Here is a 16,289-nt window from a genome sequence, read left to right on the forward strand (position 1 = left end):
AAAAGACTTGAAGTAAAGTGTCCACAGGATTAAGAAGGGTAATCTGATTGACTGAACTCTGTCCAGTGCAAGCACTGACTATGACTTGACCTTTGAGTCAGAAATTTTGAGATTAGGAAGATGGTCTGCAGGTTTTCAGTACAGCCACAGCTGCATCCCTCTGCAGAGCTGTTCAGATCTGAGAGGAGTGTGCTCAATGCATATCAACTTTCACATTTGGGGTGTCATGAGAATAAATACAAAACTGCAGTATTCAGTTGACCAATAGTCATTAAAAACAACAACAATAAGGAAAAATGTGAGTGAAAAAGTCAACACCGCTTTCATGTAAGCTTCCTGGTTTATGTGTTACATTATAAACAGTCTGGTGTGGGTTTGCCTGTGTTCTCTGTAGCAATTAAAAGTATACTAACTGCCTATAAACACAGTGGAATGCTTGAAGTAGGAGCAGAGCTATGGGTAGCTTCAGCTTCTGCTTTGCTTTTATCTTCTGTGTAGAGCTGTGCAGAGCAGAGGATGGGGTTCAACTTAGGCTCTAAGAGAGTATCTGATATGTACAGTGTTGTGTAACGTCACTCAGAAACTGGTACAGTTCATTTTTACGTTTCCAATGAACTAGAAACTTAAAATTTAGGACATTTCTTCATTAGGTGCTCATGAGTATTGTTGAAACCAGCATCTAAAGCAGAATGAAAGGTCAATTCTTTTCCTTCACATCCAGAGAGTTTCAGCAGCTCACAGGTCTGTATGGTCATGTGGGGAGGAAAGGGAAATAACTTTGGTCAGTCACCCTCAGGACCGTAGCTAGCAGAAGGTAAGTAAAAAATGGGCACATGTCGAATGCAACAGCTGTATCTGCCTTAAAGGGCCTGCTCCTATCAGCTGTAGAACTAATAAAGGGCCAGAGATGGATTGCTAAAGCAGAAAGAAGTAACATCTTGGGTTAATCTGCCCCACATATAGCACATTTCACACATACCTGAGGAGAAAATTTCTAACTTGTAGATAGTAATGTCTCTCCAAAGCTGTCATCCAGACTTCATAAAGCAAGGCAGGTTCCAAATGACAGGAATTTAACAGAGTATTAGTCATCATGCAGAATGACTGAGGTAATGGCACACAAAGCTTAAAAGTGTTCAAAAGACATTAAAGCACAGTTTTAAATGTATCTGATCAGTAATAATAATAATTAATACAAAATGTCTCACCGTAAATGTGCAAGCTGCTGTATGTAGAAGACTGCTGCCAAGCAACTCTGGTTTCTTATGCCAGAGGCATATGAACCTGAAGTCACCATTAGAGTTTTTATTTTTCTGTGATAGTAGCAATTACTCATTTTATGTCTTATGATAATTCGTGGGATATAAATGCACACACCAATGCACACACATGCATCTGCTTTTGATATTTTGCATATTTTTACCGCAACATTTGTAGTATGCTTTTATGCAGTTACAGGCATATTTATATGGCAACCTCTGCATTGCCATCAAATGTACAGAGAACCAAAATCTTTTCTCAGTTACGCTGCTGCAAGTATAGAGTCAACCATAATCCTGAACATTATCCTGGAGACAATACTAAAATTGATACCATTGTGCTCATAGAGAGATTGTATTTGCTTTGAACTTCAGTTAATAGGTAGCTGTAAAAGCACATTTTGCTGCATAGTTCACCTTTCTTTGCAGCTTTTCAGTGCACAGAATTTGTGCATGTGTGTTTGCCCTTAGAAAGCCCTGTGAGGGTCCCACTCATTTAGTCTGTGTCCACGTCGTATGAGCTGCTTCTGCAGTTGACAGTCTTAGTAGAAAACTTGAGCCTGAGGCCATTTGCGATAGTCTCTCACTCCTGCATTTGATGTACTCTGGAAGCAAATGTACACACTGATGCTTCTCATGCCATACCTGGACTATGGGGAGTGGAGTTGGTCTTTCATTAGCCGTACTGGTATTTTTCAAAAACAACATCCATAAGAAGTCTTTTAAAGATACCGAGTATTTGAGCTGGCTAGAATTTGCTCAACATGCGATCTCCTGAGTTTTTTGTCCCACTGCATTTGTCCATCTCCCCATCCCTAATAGCTCTGGGACTTCTTGTCACCTCTTCTAAGCCCCTGGCTGATTTTAAAATCCCTCACTCACACATCTCTTCCAGGTTTTAAAGATCAATGTTGTATAGAAGTTGCTTTGTTACAGTCCTAGCATTTAATGTGGTTCTTTTTTCTCCATATAAAGGATAAACCCTTTCATCTTAGCAGACATTACCTTAATTTCTGCATCTGTCTCTCAAATAGTTTAATGCTTGAAACTCTGCTTCTAACCAAAGGCTTTCCTTAATTAGTTTCCAAGGCAACCATCTTGGCAACAATTCAGATGAACCAACTGCAGGGAGAGGAAGGAAACACACTATCAAAATGAATAGTAATAGCACAATACCACTGTGCAAACAGGCGTTGTACATCACCAGAGACGGCGTGATAGTTCTGGTGTCTCGTAAGTTCATTTACAAAGGAAGACGTCCGAACTCAGTAGAAGAAAAGCTGCACAAGAGCGTATGTCTCTTTTTCACAGCTGACTAAGCCAGGATTAATGGCTTCGGTGCGGTATGAATCACGTATCTGGGGGAGGGAGAGAACCACTGGTGCTTTTCATGGCCCCTCATGCAGCAAGATGTTCCCAAGTGCATTTCGTACTGTTACACCACGGTTCAAATAGAAAGATTTTTGGAGTGGGGACCACTACCCTGGGCTTTTTTAGCCCAGATGCTGGTGGTGCCGTATATAAGACACTAGCAACTGATAGCTACAGCCTTGCAGGGGGAAGTGTCTAAATATGAGGTCCCTAGGTGTGATCCAGAGCTAGGGTGCATTTGCTCTGGGCTACAGATGGGTTTGGATCAGGCCATAATATGGCAAAGTACCATCCCAGTGCAAATCACTCGCTGCTTGTAATTATACATTCATACGTGATTCCTATCTCTTACGCCACCTTCATACCAGTGCAATTCCACTGGCCTCTGTGGAACAGATTAAAACTACCAGGGGCAACCTGGGCTAAATTTATAAAGAATCAGGCCCTATAAGTCATCAACTAAACCTCAAATACAAACTCATCCCACGGTATTCAACCAGTAAGATGGAAAACAGCGTAACAATTTTAGAAGAAGTTAATGTTCCCAGGCTTAAAAAAAGCCCATGTTACTAAATTAAATTTATTTGTGTCACACCGTGGGCATGCGTGTGTAGGTATAATGGCATATGTGCTACTGGAAGCTCATTCTTCCAAAACATGTAAGGAGTAAAATTATCAACAATATACATAGACCCTTAAAAATACCCTGAGTATCTCTATCCTGGGAGAATGCATGTAAAGAATCAGAAAAGAAAAATATTGCTGTAACTTTATTACTTCATGTGAGTAAAACGTCCTCCCCTGCTGCATAGACTAAGTCTAGTAAAAATAAATTAACTCTTCGTAATCTCTTTCAGTTCATAGTTTATGCACTAAGTTATACAGGGAGTATTGGAGAGTGCTGTTTATAGTGAGGCAGAATAAACCTTTCAAACTCCTTCAAAGCATTGAAGAGAGCAAATTGAATGTAATTCTAGTCACAGTAAAATTCCATTTATAACAAATAATAGAAGAAAAAGTAACCTTGTTTTTTCTAGAGGAGGTTGCACTGTTTTGGAGGTTTTTTTCTTAATTTCATAGGGCATTTAAAAAGGAAAGGAAACGCTCAAAAAAAAAAAAGAATGGCTACTATTCAGTATTTTTTGGTCTGCTTGAAGGCAGTGCTCTGCAGTTCAAAACCCCTTCCACAAGATTCTCCTGTGAGCATTGGGACTGAATTACTGCGACACTTCTGGGTTATATCCAAATAATAGTTTGAAGTGATCCTGACATGCAGTAATGGTTTATATAAGCAGAATTCTGTTTCCAAGGACTCTTGTTCAATTGCAGGGAATAATACTGGGATTTTACTCTGACATGCTGATGGGAGGTCTGGAGAAAATGGGAAGTGTATGTATTTTTAAAATGAAAGCTGTGTGCCTTAGTTTACCTAATAGCTTCCTCTCTTCCCCCAACGGATATACATCCTTTTATATTTTGAGCAGCTAAAACTGAAGGAGTTTCATTTACCCTGTGGGATATGAGAAGAAGAAATTAGCATTGTTTATGTTTGTCTGTGATTGCAAGAGTGTACTCTTAAGAATGTTCAACACACAGTTCCACAGTACTGAAAGCCAAAAGGGACAGTTAGATATCATCTCCTGTGTCACAGGGATTAGGCACATGATGCAAAAGTCACTAAAGAACTGCTTGTTAATGGTGTGGATATGCCTTCAAACTGTATGACAGTGCTGAAGCATTTGTGATTCCTGTAGAAGGTTTGGAAAACTAATAATAAATGTGGGATTACTATTATTAGTAGTCTTTGTGAAGTGACTTCAGGTGTTGTGAAACTTAGCGAAGGATGCTAGTCTGGAAGGCAGTTTTGATAGTGCCGATTTTGTTACACCTGGTGTGGACTGGTAGGTCTACAGTGAGAGCATCCACACTGCTGAGAAGCAAGAAGGTAGCGTAAGTAAAGAGAGCGTATGTGAAGTTGGAAATGAGGATGTTACTGTGATGGGACCACATTACGTGGGATAGGAGCTGGTTACATTGTAGATTGAAGGAAATTTAACCATGAATTAAATGGTTAAATGGCAGGGAAAGGCAATCAACTCTAGCAGTACAGCCAGGTGCACATCTCTGCGCTAAGAAAGAATTGACTAAGAAACACTGGTGTCTTTTGAAAAGGTGGTTGTGTGTCAGTGAAAAGCATGTGATGGTTACTGAGAAGCTTACACATCTGAGCACTTAACATAAACTCCTATTCTTTTGGGCTCTCTAGAGTATCAGAGCAGAGATAGCAGTGGTACCTATTTGCTCGCAGGTTAGTAAAACCTCATGTCTCTTCTCAGAGGTGGTGAACTGAGGCTTAAGCAGCAGAAGATGTATTTCCACAGGGCCTTGACTGATGAACAAGAGTGGCCCTTGACGGGGTGAGATGCAAAATAGATGAATATTTCAGAATTTATCAGAAGCAGTTGGGAGACAGAATACAGCGACGACCTTCCTCTGCGTACCTTTCCTATCAGCTAATAGGAATTTCAGTTTCCCTGGACTCTTGGGAAGATCCATGTAGAGAAACAGAAGTTGCAGAGTCCCACATACACTACCAAATCAATCGTCTTCCAAAAAAGTTATTCAAGCTTTGATGACAACAGTGCATCGAAAAGCTTCAGACACAAGTAATTTTTGAACATCATACCAAAAATTTGTGTCAGATCAGAGGACGTAACCCAAATCCCTTGATGTCATGGTTGCTGACCTTCTGGTAGTATCTGACCTGAGAAGCGTTATAGCCAAGAAAGAGGGAGGAAGACAGAACACTGAACTAGCAGATCTAGAAGGTGAAACCAATGAGGAGAGTACCATAGCATGATTTGTCAGTGTTAAATTAAAGCAATTCTGGCACTCAACACAGAAAGCTTATTGTGATTTGAAATTTCCTGTACGCATTTGGGTTTTGGTTCTTTTCTGTGAGATCTGAAGCCTCGATGTGAAATTTCAGGTGAGTTTTGAACTTAAGATTTCACAGAGGCTTGAGAAAGTACTGAAACCTCTGTGAAAACACCTTGGGTGTAAAATCATTCCATTATGAATATTTTTCAAGGGAAGCTATTTCTCAAAGAATATACTAGAACTGCGTAGACAATTAAAATATGATCTCCTTCCTAAAATGACCTATGTGTGGAAATCACTGTTGCAGAGTAACATATTTAATTGTCATTTACTTCCCACAAATACAACTGCAAAAATTCCTCCAGAACACAACTTGATTTTTACTTTATTAATCTCACTCAAGAAGCTAAAGAATTCACTAATTAAAAATTTCTACAACACATCTCTTCAAGGAAGCTCTCTCAGAACAAGTATTTTCTCTTGAGAATATCTTGGCAAAATAAGAGGCAAAGGTCTCGGCAATTTTGAGTATCCCTTTCATACGCTTCAAAGAATTTTTGTTATTATTGTAACAACCCCCCCATATCTGATCTTGTTTTTAGTGAAATAATAGCTTCAAGTGATGAAGAGTAGCTTAAGTTTTGATTGATTTTGACGTGAAGGTCTTTGTATTGAAGGACATGACTTGTGAAGAGAGATGCAGTCCTGAGAGATATAACACTGTTCTCATCTGTCTAAACAAAGAAGAGATTTTGATATAAAGAAAAGTTTATTTAATGAATTTTATTTGGCTTAAAGAGTAAATAATTGTGATTATGAATGTCATAAAACTCTTCATCTCAGTGTCCTCCGGGGTCCAATGTTTTGCAGTAGACTGTGTCCTTTAACAATAACTGTACCAACAGATTAGTTAATCTGACAATATTGCTAAATCACACCAAGGAAAATGAATTTAGAAAAATTGTTTCAGGGTGCAGAAAATTCACAGAAAACTTTGTCATCACACCGAAAGAAATTAGGAGAAAGTGTCACACACACTATGTTGCAGTTTGTAATTTTTTTCTTAAGAAATTTCTAATGTAACCTTTTGTGCACAAATTAAATGCGTATTCCGCTACACAGTCTTCAATCAGCAACTGTCACATTAGTGATGGGAAAAGAAAGTTTAGCCATATGGAGGGAGAACGGAGTACAATACAGCTTTCAGATGTTGCATTTAAGTACCCTCCAAGGACTAACATGCGCAACCATCATCTATCTGGAGATGGCCTGAAAGTAAAATTTCACTCTTGATGTGACTATCGTCAAGGAGACAGGCAAGGGAGAGAAGGGCACAAGAAGGGGACCAGAGAAGGAAAAACTTTCATAAAATGCTTCAGAAGCATCTCAGATCCCTGCGCATTTTTGTCCCCTTCTCGGAGATTCCTGTTCTCTGGGAGATTATCTCCCATGAGAGATAAGGAGCGGAAGAGCCAAAAGCTGTTTGAAGAATGTTTTATAAGCCCAAACAAATGATCTTGATACTGTGCTATAGAGGAAAGTAGGATTTTGGTTATGAGGTGTAGGTACAAAAGTGTAAGGTGGCAGTTGCATGGAAATAAAATTCTTAGGTCCATATAGTGCACAAAAATACAAAATCCAGCAGTTGGGACTGGGTATGAATTTGTGACATTCCCTAAAGGACATGCAGCCTCTGAAATGGTGGATGAATTAATTTCAACTATATATGCAGTTATTTTTGTCTGCAACAAATAATACGTGTGTGGAATCTTCATCTTAATATTTAATACATTCTTCATTTAATATTTAACTCAAATTTAATATAGTACTCATTCTTCATATAAATGAAATCATTGTTTACTGCATATTTTACAGCATCACAGTCCCTGGTGGCCAGCTTCCCATCCCATTAATACTAAGTGAAGAAACAAATCACCTTCCCTGGGTTTGCACTACAGTTACAATCATGAGGTTTTGACCCTTTGTATGAGGGAAGCCGCTTCTACCGAATGTGGAAATGGCTTTTTTTCCATGGAATTAAAGGCAGGACAAGTATCACTTGTTTGGCTGGACAGACCACCACTAGCTGTGATGTATCTTTTGCCACCGCAGGATTGCGGTTCCTTTGGAACCTCATATATTGATGGTGCTGGTGGTGTTGGTGTGATAGAAAGAGGCAAAACCATGACACCAAAAAAGCTATTTTTTATAAATTTGCTGAGGGAAGATCGAGCCGTGTCTAGTGTTTATAATCCTCAAAGGGAAGTCGCTCTTTTTGCAGGAGCATGTGTGTAAATTGGAAAACAGGGGAGTGGGCTTTGCAAACTTACAGTAAAACGGATCTGCTGAGGTTCCAAGGGATCTTATTTTTACTGTGGCATCTGGTTAGATGAGGAAAATCCTATTCACATTTCAGGAGAGCTTTTATTTTCTGTTCTCCTCCTATTTATCCTACTCCTATCTGGAAAATTTACATGACAAGGGGTGACCAGTGCAAAGTAAACATAGTGAGGAATGATTATGTATGGCTGTCGAATGCTATTGCAGGTTTGCTCAGATGATAACGCTGTAGAAGGTAACTACCTTGCTGTTAACAGTGCACTGACCCCAGAGAACTGATGCGCAGTGGCTGCAAGCCCCCATGGGCAGCTCCCCCACTGCAGCAAGGGTCTGCAGGAGTGGGAGGGAGGCCAGGGAGAGGACTCTCTTTTCCAGCTGAAGGGCTTCTTCAGTTTCTCCTTTTCTTCAGCGCTAGAAACAGAGCTGAGGTGCAGTACATTGCAGATGCCACCCAAGCTAAGCTAGGCATCCTTGCTAACATACTGACAAGAACTTTTTGGGCCTTGACTTCAGCTTTTATTGAACTAATTGGATTGTCACCCTGATACTCTCTTCCTCTCCTTCCTTAAGTGTGTCTTGAAGACCAAATGAGCCAGTGCCACTGGTCCAATAGGGTGCTGCATCACAGGGCACAACTTTTCAATCATTCAATCCAATATCTGGTTAGAGCTGCTCAGATCTGAGATAAGCTTTAAGTAGCTCCATCCTCAGAATAGACAAGCTTTCAGTAGGGATAGAGACTAAAAACCACCTGACCTGATACCCAGGAGAGCAGACAGTGTGCTCCACAATTTAGGCTTGCCAGACAGTTGTTGCTGTGCTTGATACCTGTGCTGTTCCCACAAAGTGCAGTCAACACCCATAGCTGATCCTGACGATGCTGTTGAAATTCTTTTAGACCTGCGTCCATTTGTCTGTTTTGCTTGTTTGCTGCTGAAAAGAAAGAATCGTGCCAGCGCTTCTGGCATTTGCACACTACTTGGAAGGCAAAGGTGCCATAATTGTATTTTTATAGCAAGGTATAAAGGCACGTTACTGCTCAACTGGAGGTAGCTAAGCTCTCCTGTCCTCAGAAATTTACGTATGTACTTAAAAAACAGTAGAAATGCTTGGCGTTAAATGGGGGCTTTTTGCAGAAGTGGAACCCAAATTAATGCTTGAATAACCTCAACAAAGACAACAAAATCCTTTTTTACTCCAAGCTTATAGGAAATCTCATTTTTCTTACTGTCTTTTTAAAACCTAGGAGAGAAGAGTTCTAGAGTTAAACTGCCTCATGTTTCCCAGATATGGTCGAAATGGAAAGACACATTACAGCAGGTCAGATCTCTGCCTGTCATTGCATTTAAGTGGCATATTTCTGCCACTTGTCAGGTATGAAAAGCACAGTAAAAATCTTTAGACCTTCTTTGTGGCAATACTGCCTGTCAGCATCAGTATTTTATGTTATGGAAAGATCTAATAGACTCATAAAATACCAGGGGTTTGAGCTGTAGATGAGATAGTCTGTACTTTTGTGATGTATTTTTTTTTCTTTCTTTTTTCATTTGTAAATAAAGGGTGATAAATAAGTTTGATTAAACAGACTAAACTGACCAGATGGCAGTGGATTCAAATGAAGGGAAGATGAGCTCCAAACAGGTATTAATTGGATGTGGTAGTTTTCTTTTCACTGCTGCCAAAATTGTGATAGCTACTTCTCTAGGTAAAAGTACAAGCATATCCTCTTAGCTTGTATTTTTCAATAACTCTTTAAAATCAAAGCCCACAGAGGCAGTAAGATGGATTTAAAAGTGACTGAACTGCTGGGCTTAGAGGGTTGTGATCAGCGACACAAAGGCCAGCTGGAGGCTAGTCACTATTTGGAGTACCCTAAGGGTAGTGGGGCTAATACTGTTTAACCTCTATTAATGATCTGAAGGTTATGGGATGGAGTGCACTCTCAGCAAGTTCACAGATGGTACAAAATTAGGAGGAGTGTTTGATACACCGAGTGGTTGTGCTGCAATACTTTGACAGGCTGGTGAAGTGGACAAGAGAGGAGTCGCATGTAGTTCAACAAAGGGAAACGCAAAGCCCTGCACCTGGGGAAGAATGACCCCATGCACCAGTACAGACTGGGTAGAGGCTTCCTGGCTGCAACGCAGCTCTGCAGAGAAGGATCTCGGGGTCCTGGCAGACAAGTTGAGCACAAGCCAGCACTGCACTCTCAAGCAAAGAACGCCAACAGCATCCTGGGCTGCATCAGATTAGCATGGTCAGCAGGTCAACAGAGGTGATCCTTGCCCTCTACTCAGCACTGGTGAGGCTGCATCTGAAGTGCCATGTACAGTTCTGGGCTCACTAGTATAGGAAAGACATGATCATCCTGGAGCAAGTCCAGTGAAGAGCCCCTATGACGCTTGAGGGACTGGGGCATCTGACGTACAAGGAGAGGCTGAGAGAACTTGGGTTGCATAGCCTGGAGAGGAGAAAGCTCAGGGGAGGCATTAATAATGTCTGCAAATACCTGATGGGGAGGAATGAAGAAGATGGAGCCAGACTCTTCTCAGAGAGTCTCACTGAGTTTCAGAGTCTCAGCGGTGCCCAGTGACAAGACAAAAGGCAAGGGCACAAACTGAAATGCAGGAAATTCTGTTTAAACATAAGGAAAACAATTTTTACTGTGAGGGTGGTCAGACACTAAAACAGGCTGCCTGAAGAGCTTGTGGAATCTCTGTCTTCAGAGATATTCAAAACCTGTCTGGACACGGTCCTGAGCAGCCTGCTCTAGCTGCCCCTGCTTTGAGCTAGGGGATTGGAATAGACAATCTCTAGAGGCCCCTGCCAACCTCACCTGTTCTGTGGTTTCCTCCATCTATAAAAGAAAAAATATCTTTCCCTTTTATGAATCAGAGACACACCATTGATATTTTTAAAAGACAAAATATGACTGCTCACTCCCACCTACCAAACTTGCACTATTCTTCCATCACTCGATTTCTTTTAAGCCCACAGATCTTGTCTTCCGTTAACCCATTCTTTCCTTGCCTCTGGTCTGTTACTACTACACACTCTGTTCTTACCATTCTAGTTCTTCGTCAAGACCTTGGAGAAATAGTCCAGTGAACCCCCCAGATCTGTCTCCATCACTACTGTTTGAAATGGCTTCCCTGCCTTGACTTTCATCTAAGACTTCTCCAGTCTCCTTGTAACGTTCCCTTCACCCTTAACTCTGACATTTAATTTTCATGGCCAAAAACCCCAGATTCATGTTCTAGACCAGGAACTAGCTGTGGTTGTAATTTGAGTAGGGAATAAGTCAAAAGGTAACAGAGCAATCGTGAGGTTAGTATTAAAGTTACTTTGCTTCCTCTTCACTGTCCTTTCTCTTACGTGTTGTGTAGCCTTTGAACTACATCACAAGAGGATCATCATTATTTAGAAATACCATGATGCTCCATACCAATTTAATATTAGCAAGTTAATCTCTAGAATGCTATTTTCCCAAACTGTAAGAAAAATGTAAAAGCAAAGGCAAAAATTTGTAGTTGCCTATTTATTATCATGATGACTGATGCAGTGGGAACCAAGTTGTCTTTATGCTTTCATTCAAAAAATAACTTCCCCAGGAAAATGAAAAACAAAAATTGGCAATGCTGACTTAATTTCTTAGATCTGGCATATAGGTCTGTACTTCCAGTAAGCCTGGTGCTGGTCAGCAGATTTGACTTGTATTTTAAAACCAGATACATTTTAATTATGTTCCCTCTAGATTTTCTCTTAATTAATTAGAAATATCCAAAGAGTTAATTAAAAATACAAACTTTATTTGATTCTATATCAAACCTGACATTATGATCTTTTTATCTACAAGGCAGGAATTACATGGGATCGGAAGTCTGAATTATTTATGATAGTTTCCAGCCATTTTTTTCCCTCCTCCTTTGTTCAGTATAAAATCTTATAAGCTTTTCTTTCAGTCAAGGTGAAAGCAATATTAAGTCTCGGAAGTGAAACTTACCAAAGACATGTAGCTCTGTGAAATCCTTGTCCTGTAATCCTGGCTTTCTATTCACTACCCTATTCAATATCCCACTTTCTATATGAGCTTCACAATATATAAGCAGTTGATGAGATTTATTTGTTATACGCCTGTTTTCCTTCTTCATAAAAAAAACTTCATCCATCCCTTCGCTCCCCTAGGAGTAACACTGATGTCTGTGACTGTTTCTGCTGGGCTTGCTGATCCAGCAGCTCTGTTCAAGGTGCTGGACAGTTGGTAGAGGGTGGAAAGTGAGGGAGGAGGAGTTGTGCTTGTTAAGATTTAGGAGAGCATGTACAGTGAATTTTAAAAACATTGTTAAGATCCAGTTAAATAATTATGAACTAACATGGTTGATTGTGTGAGTAGAAATACTGGCTGGTCACTTCTGAAAGATGCTTTATGAATTAAAGCTTGACTGTAGTACATTGGATCTCTCTAAGGGACTAAACAGAATTATTTCTGGTCATTTTGGAGACATGACAACAGCTGAGATGGAAGTTGAGTCTGATCTATGCTAATGAGTCCTACATTTCCTATTTGCAGTATTGCTTCTAATGCCTGTAACAGCTCCATGTATGTTTTTTCTTACAGCCTCTGACGTCATCTGTCATGGTATTTTTCTCTTAAATAAACACATTTCTGGGTAGAAATGTGAAAGCTTTCTTACTTGTTATTAAGGTTAAAACGACAAACAGCATTGTTGTTGTTAAATAAGTTCTTTGTCTCTAACCTTTTAAAAATAAATCGCTGCCTTTAAGGTGAAATTAAAACATACAGAGAATTCAGTATGCAAATAGCACGCGCACCAGATGATCTGAAGGAAGCCTGCACATTTCCATAGAAAACAAATGTGAGTGTAGGAAAGCAGATGCTTTCTACCGACAGAGTGTACATACAGTTCTCAAGAGGACCTGAACAGCAATTTATTTTCAGACTGCTGGAAGTATGCAGATTCCTACAGAATTAAATGTGAATTTAAAAGAAAAGGCATCTATTAAGGACAAGACAACCCAAAGAGGCAATTGGGAACTTAATAATTTAATCAAGAACTTTAACAGGCTCAGCAGTTTATCTAAAGTCAACGACTCAAATGTCATCTGTTTTTAGCAAAGCCGTAAATGGTCATGTTGAAAAGATGTCTTTTAGAATATGGCATTTGGACCGTTTATCTGTGACCGTGGAGGAGTACATTAGTATGGTATGTATAGATTTTCAGGTGATTCTCCATCAAAGAGCATCCCCTGTTCACTTGAGCTGCTCATAGGGCATAGTCAGTGATACACCTGTGGTGTATCGCCAGCATTATGTTTGCTATTTTTAACTTCTATTAGTTTAACCCAGCAAGTCTGGGTAAGTTTGAGTCTGTCCTGACATAAATGTAGTCACCACGGTTATTAATTAAATTCTTACTGCTGGACATTGTTCCACCTGACGGCTGCGGGACTGGATGGAGGTTATAATCAGAAGGCAAGGGAATAGTGTGAAGTGCAGTGGCATAACCTTGCACAAGGGCCATTGCTGGTGAGCCGGCAGCCAGCTGCATAGACATGGGAACTGTGTTTTTTCCTCCTTTCTGCAAAAGCACAGTATTACTGGGGTGGGGACGAGGACACGGGATGGCAGAATTCAGGCTTGCCAGACAGTGCTGCCTCCACTCCTCCCCCTAACCCTTACAGAATCCAGCTGCTCAGCTCATCCTGCTGATGTTTTGTCTCCTAGCAATTCCATTTAATGACTCCGCTTGTACAGAGAGATGCCCAAGTGGGGTCCGGGTGGACAGGAGATGTTGGTTTAGTGGAATGTGCAACATCACATTTAGGATAAATTTTGGCTAAACATGTATGGTCAGATGTGTCCATTTAGGTGCACTGGAAGCGACAAGTTTTCAGGCCTTTTGAAAGCTGTCAAAAGGCAATGAAGGTCACTGCTTATAACGTTAGGAATTTAACTTCAGGCATTCATGTATGACAAGACTTGGCCAGGGTTCTCATGGCAGGAAACCCCGTGTATGACCTGGAGCCTACTGAGCCCTGCTGTGCTGGTACAGTCTAATACACACAGGGAGCGGTTGGGCTGTGTCACCTGCCTCTCATACACTCCACAAACAAGGAACAAAGTAAACAGATAAAGTGTTACCTCGTTTCAGAGCAGAAATACTTGAACTGGTAACTAAACTTAACCTGGTCAGCAGGGGAGAGATTGCCAGGTAAGGTCATCTCCGCAAGCGGAGTCTTCTCAGCCTTGTGAGTTACTCTTCTTTGTACTCTGCCTGTGTGTTTTAAAAATGACTGCATTGTGTCTGTAAAGCCACAGGTCTGTAATACTCGTGCTGCCCATGGATTTGGCATAGAGGATTACCAAAATGTTCATTCTCTTGTGTTTTCCACTAGTTGAGAGTCATCCTCTTACAACTGAATAATACGTAATTTTTTTCTTCACACAGGTTGTAATCCTCGGCAAACATTCTAGAGGCTATCACTACATGTTAGCTAACCTGGTAAGAACTTTTCTTCGTTACAAGTATAGCTAAGGGTTAGAGGGTAATATATTCTGTTCAGGTTGTGGCAACTTTAATCAGCGAAAGAGGAAATGCATGGATGAGTTCTTGGATTTTGAGAAATTACTTCGGTAAATACTAGAACTGGTATCTTATAGTCATTTGTACTCAATTATGGTCTTTCTTTTGTCTAAGACGCTCATATCCTCTACTAATTTTAAAATAATAATTTAATTATATGTTTTCCACTAATTTGTATCCTCATAAATAAGACACTTGATAACCGTAATCTTCTATGTAACCTATTTGAAATTTTTAAGCACTCCAGGAAAAATAATTGTAGCATATTTGTGTATAAAATAAGTGGTAAAAAGCTGCAAATTAGAACAATTCCATCAAGTAAACCAGCCAGGCTGTTTAGCTGTTCTTTTGTATTTTGGAGCATAGGGTGGTGCCTGTGTGTGTATTGACCTACCAGGACAAGACGGTACATTTTTATCTGTACCAGAGCTGCTTCTGGATTCTAGAATTGACTTTCAGGGATGTTTATGATGCCTTTGAAACACCATCTGCTAGAGTTCCTTAGAAAAAGTGTTACAGTATAATTGATCCTGCAGCAAGACTAATTTTTGGGTTCTGTATCTACTGTGAGTGGAAAAATGTTTTTCCAAAACTCACACTTTCAAGTTAGCAATCCCACTTAGTAGAAGTTTCTCTGTATCTGTGTTTTGGTGTGATTAAAGCAAAAAAGACAAATTTTAAAATACCCTTATTTAGTATAAGTACTGTATGACTTTAAGATGTGTCATTTTGCATTATAAGAACCAGTCATGATCTCACTGATTAGCACGTGCATAGGAATAGAGGGGTTCTTATTCTGGGTTACCTTTTAGCATGTGTAACCATTGACATTCAGATAAACATGACTGCAATCAAGTCATACTAATCAAAACGACACCAATTTACTGCCTCAGGTATAAATAACAACAGAGTGGGAGAGAATCATACCATTCTGTTTGCAAGTGAAATGTTAAGTAATGCTGTGACAGAGAACTGCCTCGCAAGGAGGTGTGCGCTTTGCCTCCACAGAACAGTATGGGTGGTAAGTGGTTTTCTGCTCCCAGCACTGAACCTTTGTGCGCACTTTGCCGTACAAATGGGATTGAGGTCTTTGACCAGTCTTCCCCACGATGAGGAGAAAAGAGGAAATAGTACTGCAAGTTTCCCCGCCGTTTTCTTTCTGACCGGTGAATATTACCTACCACATTGCCACAACACAACAGGGCAGTTTTGTATCGCAAAGGGCTGAACAAGACAACATTTTAAATTCTCTTCTATGCCGCTATCACAATCCCAGTTGTGATAGTAATTGATGCCTTGGTAGAATATTTTCAGCTAACAAGAGGGAAATTAATCCGTTTCTTTTCTTCACGTGCTTGTAGCAGGTAAAACTGAGCCAAAGAAAAGGGACTTTGGATGGCAATGATTCTTGTTTTCTACATGTCTCCTCCAGGGTTTCACAGACATTGTTCTGGAGAGAGTGATGCATGGAGGTGCCAACATTACTGGATTCCAGATTGTTAATAATGAAAACCCAATGGTTCAACAGTTTCTACAACGCTGGGTGAGGCTCGATGAAAGGGAATTCCCTGAGGCCAAAAACTCACCATTAAAGGTATTTATTTTACCCTGACAGTGATGTAGACTATACGAGTTGTTTCTAACAATTATTTGGGGTTTTTTAGCCCAGGTGTCTGCATGTGTTTGATACAGATCCCTGATTAGAGTACGTTGCAACATTCACTGCCCTTCCAGAAGGGAGAAAGAGGCAGAGGCTGTTAGTTGCACACAAGTGCCCACCGTGGTGGGAGGTCCTCAGAGGCAAAGGCTTGGTCTTGCAAATCCTGTCATTGTG

The 16,289-nt window shown here is 40.3% G+C and overlaps 1 protein-coding gene across 2 annotated transcripts in view; it reads left to right on the plus strand.

Annotated features, from left to right (window-relative positions):
• Positions 1–16,289, plus strand: part of GRIA3 (glutamate ionotropic receptor AMPA type subunit 3) — a 152,821-nt gene that overhangs the window by 73,121 nt on the left and 63,411 nt on the right. For both annotated transcript variants that reach the window (XM_059824329.1, XM_059824327.1), the window contains exons 5-6: positions 14,321–14,374; positions 15,888–16,049. In XM_059824329.1, the coding sequence (XP_059680312.1) occupies positions 14,321–14,374; positions 15,888–16,049 (216 nt within the window). The remainder of the gene's footprint in view (positions 1–14,320; positions 14,375–15,887; positions 16,050–16,289) is intronic.

The sequence above is a fragment of the Gavia stellata genome, chromosome 14 (assembly GCF_030936135.1).
Source record: "Gavia stellata isolate bGavSte3 chromosome 14, bGavSte3.hap2, whole genome shotgun sequence".
Taxonomy (NCBI): domain Eukaryota; kingdom Metazoa; phylum Chordata; class Aves; order Gaviiformes; family Gaviidae; genus Gavia; species Gavia stellata.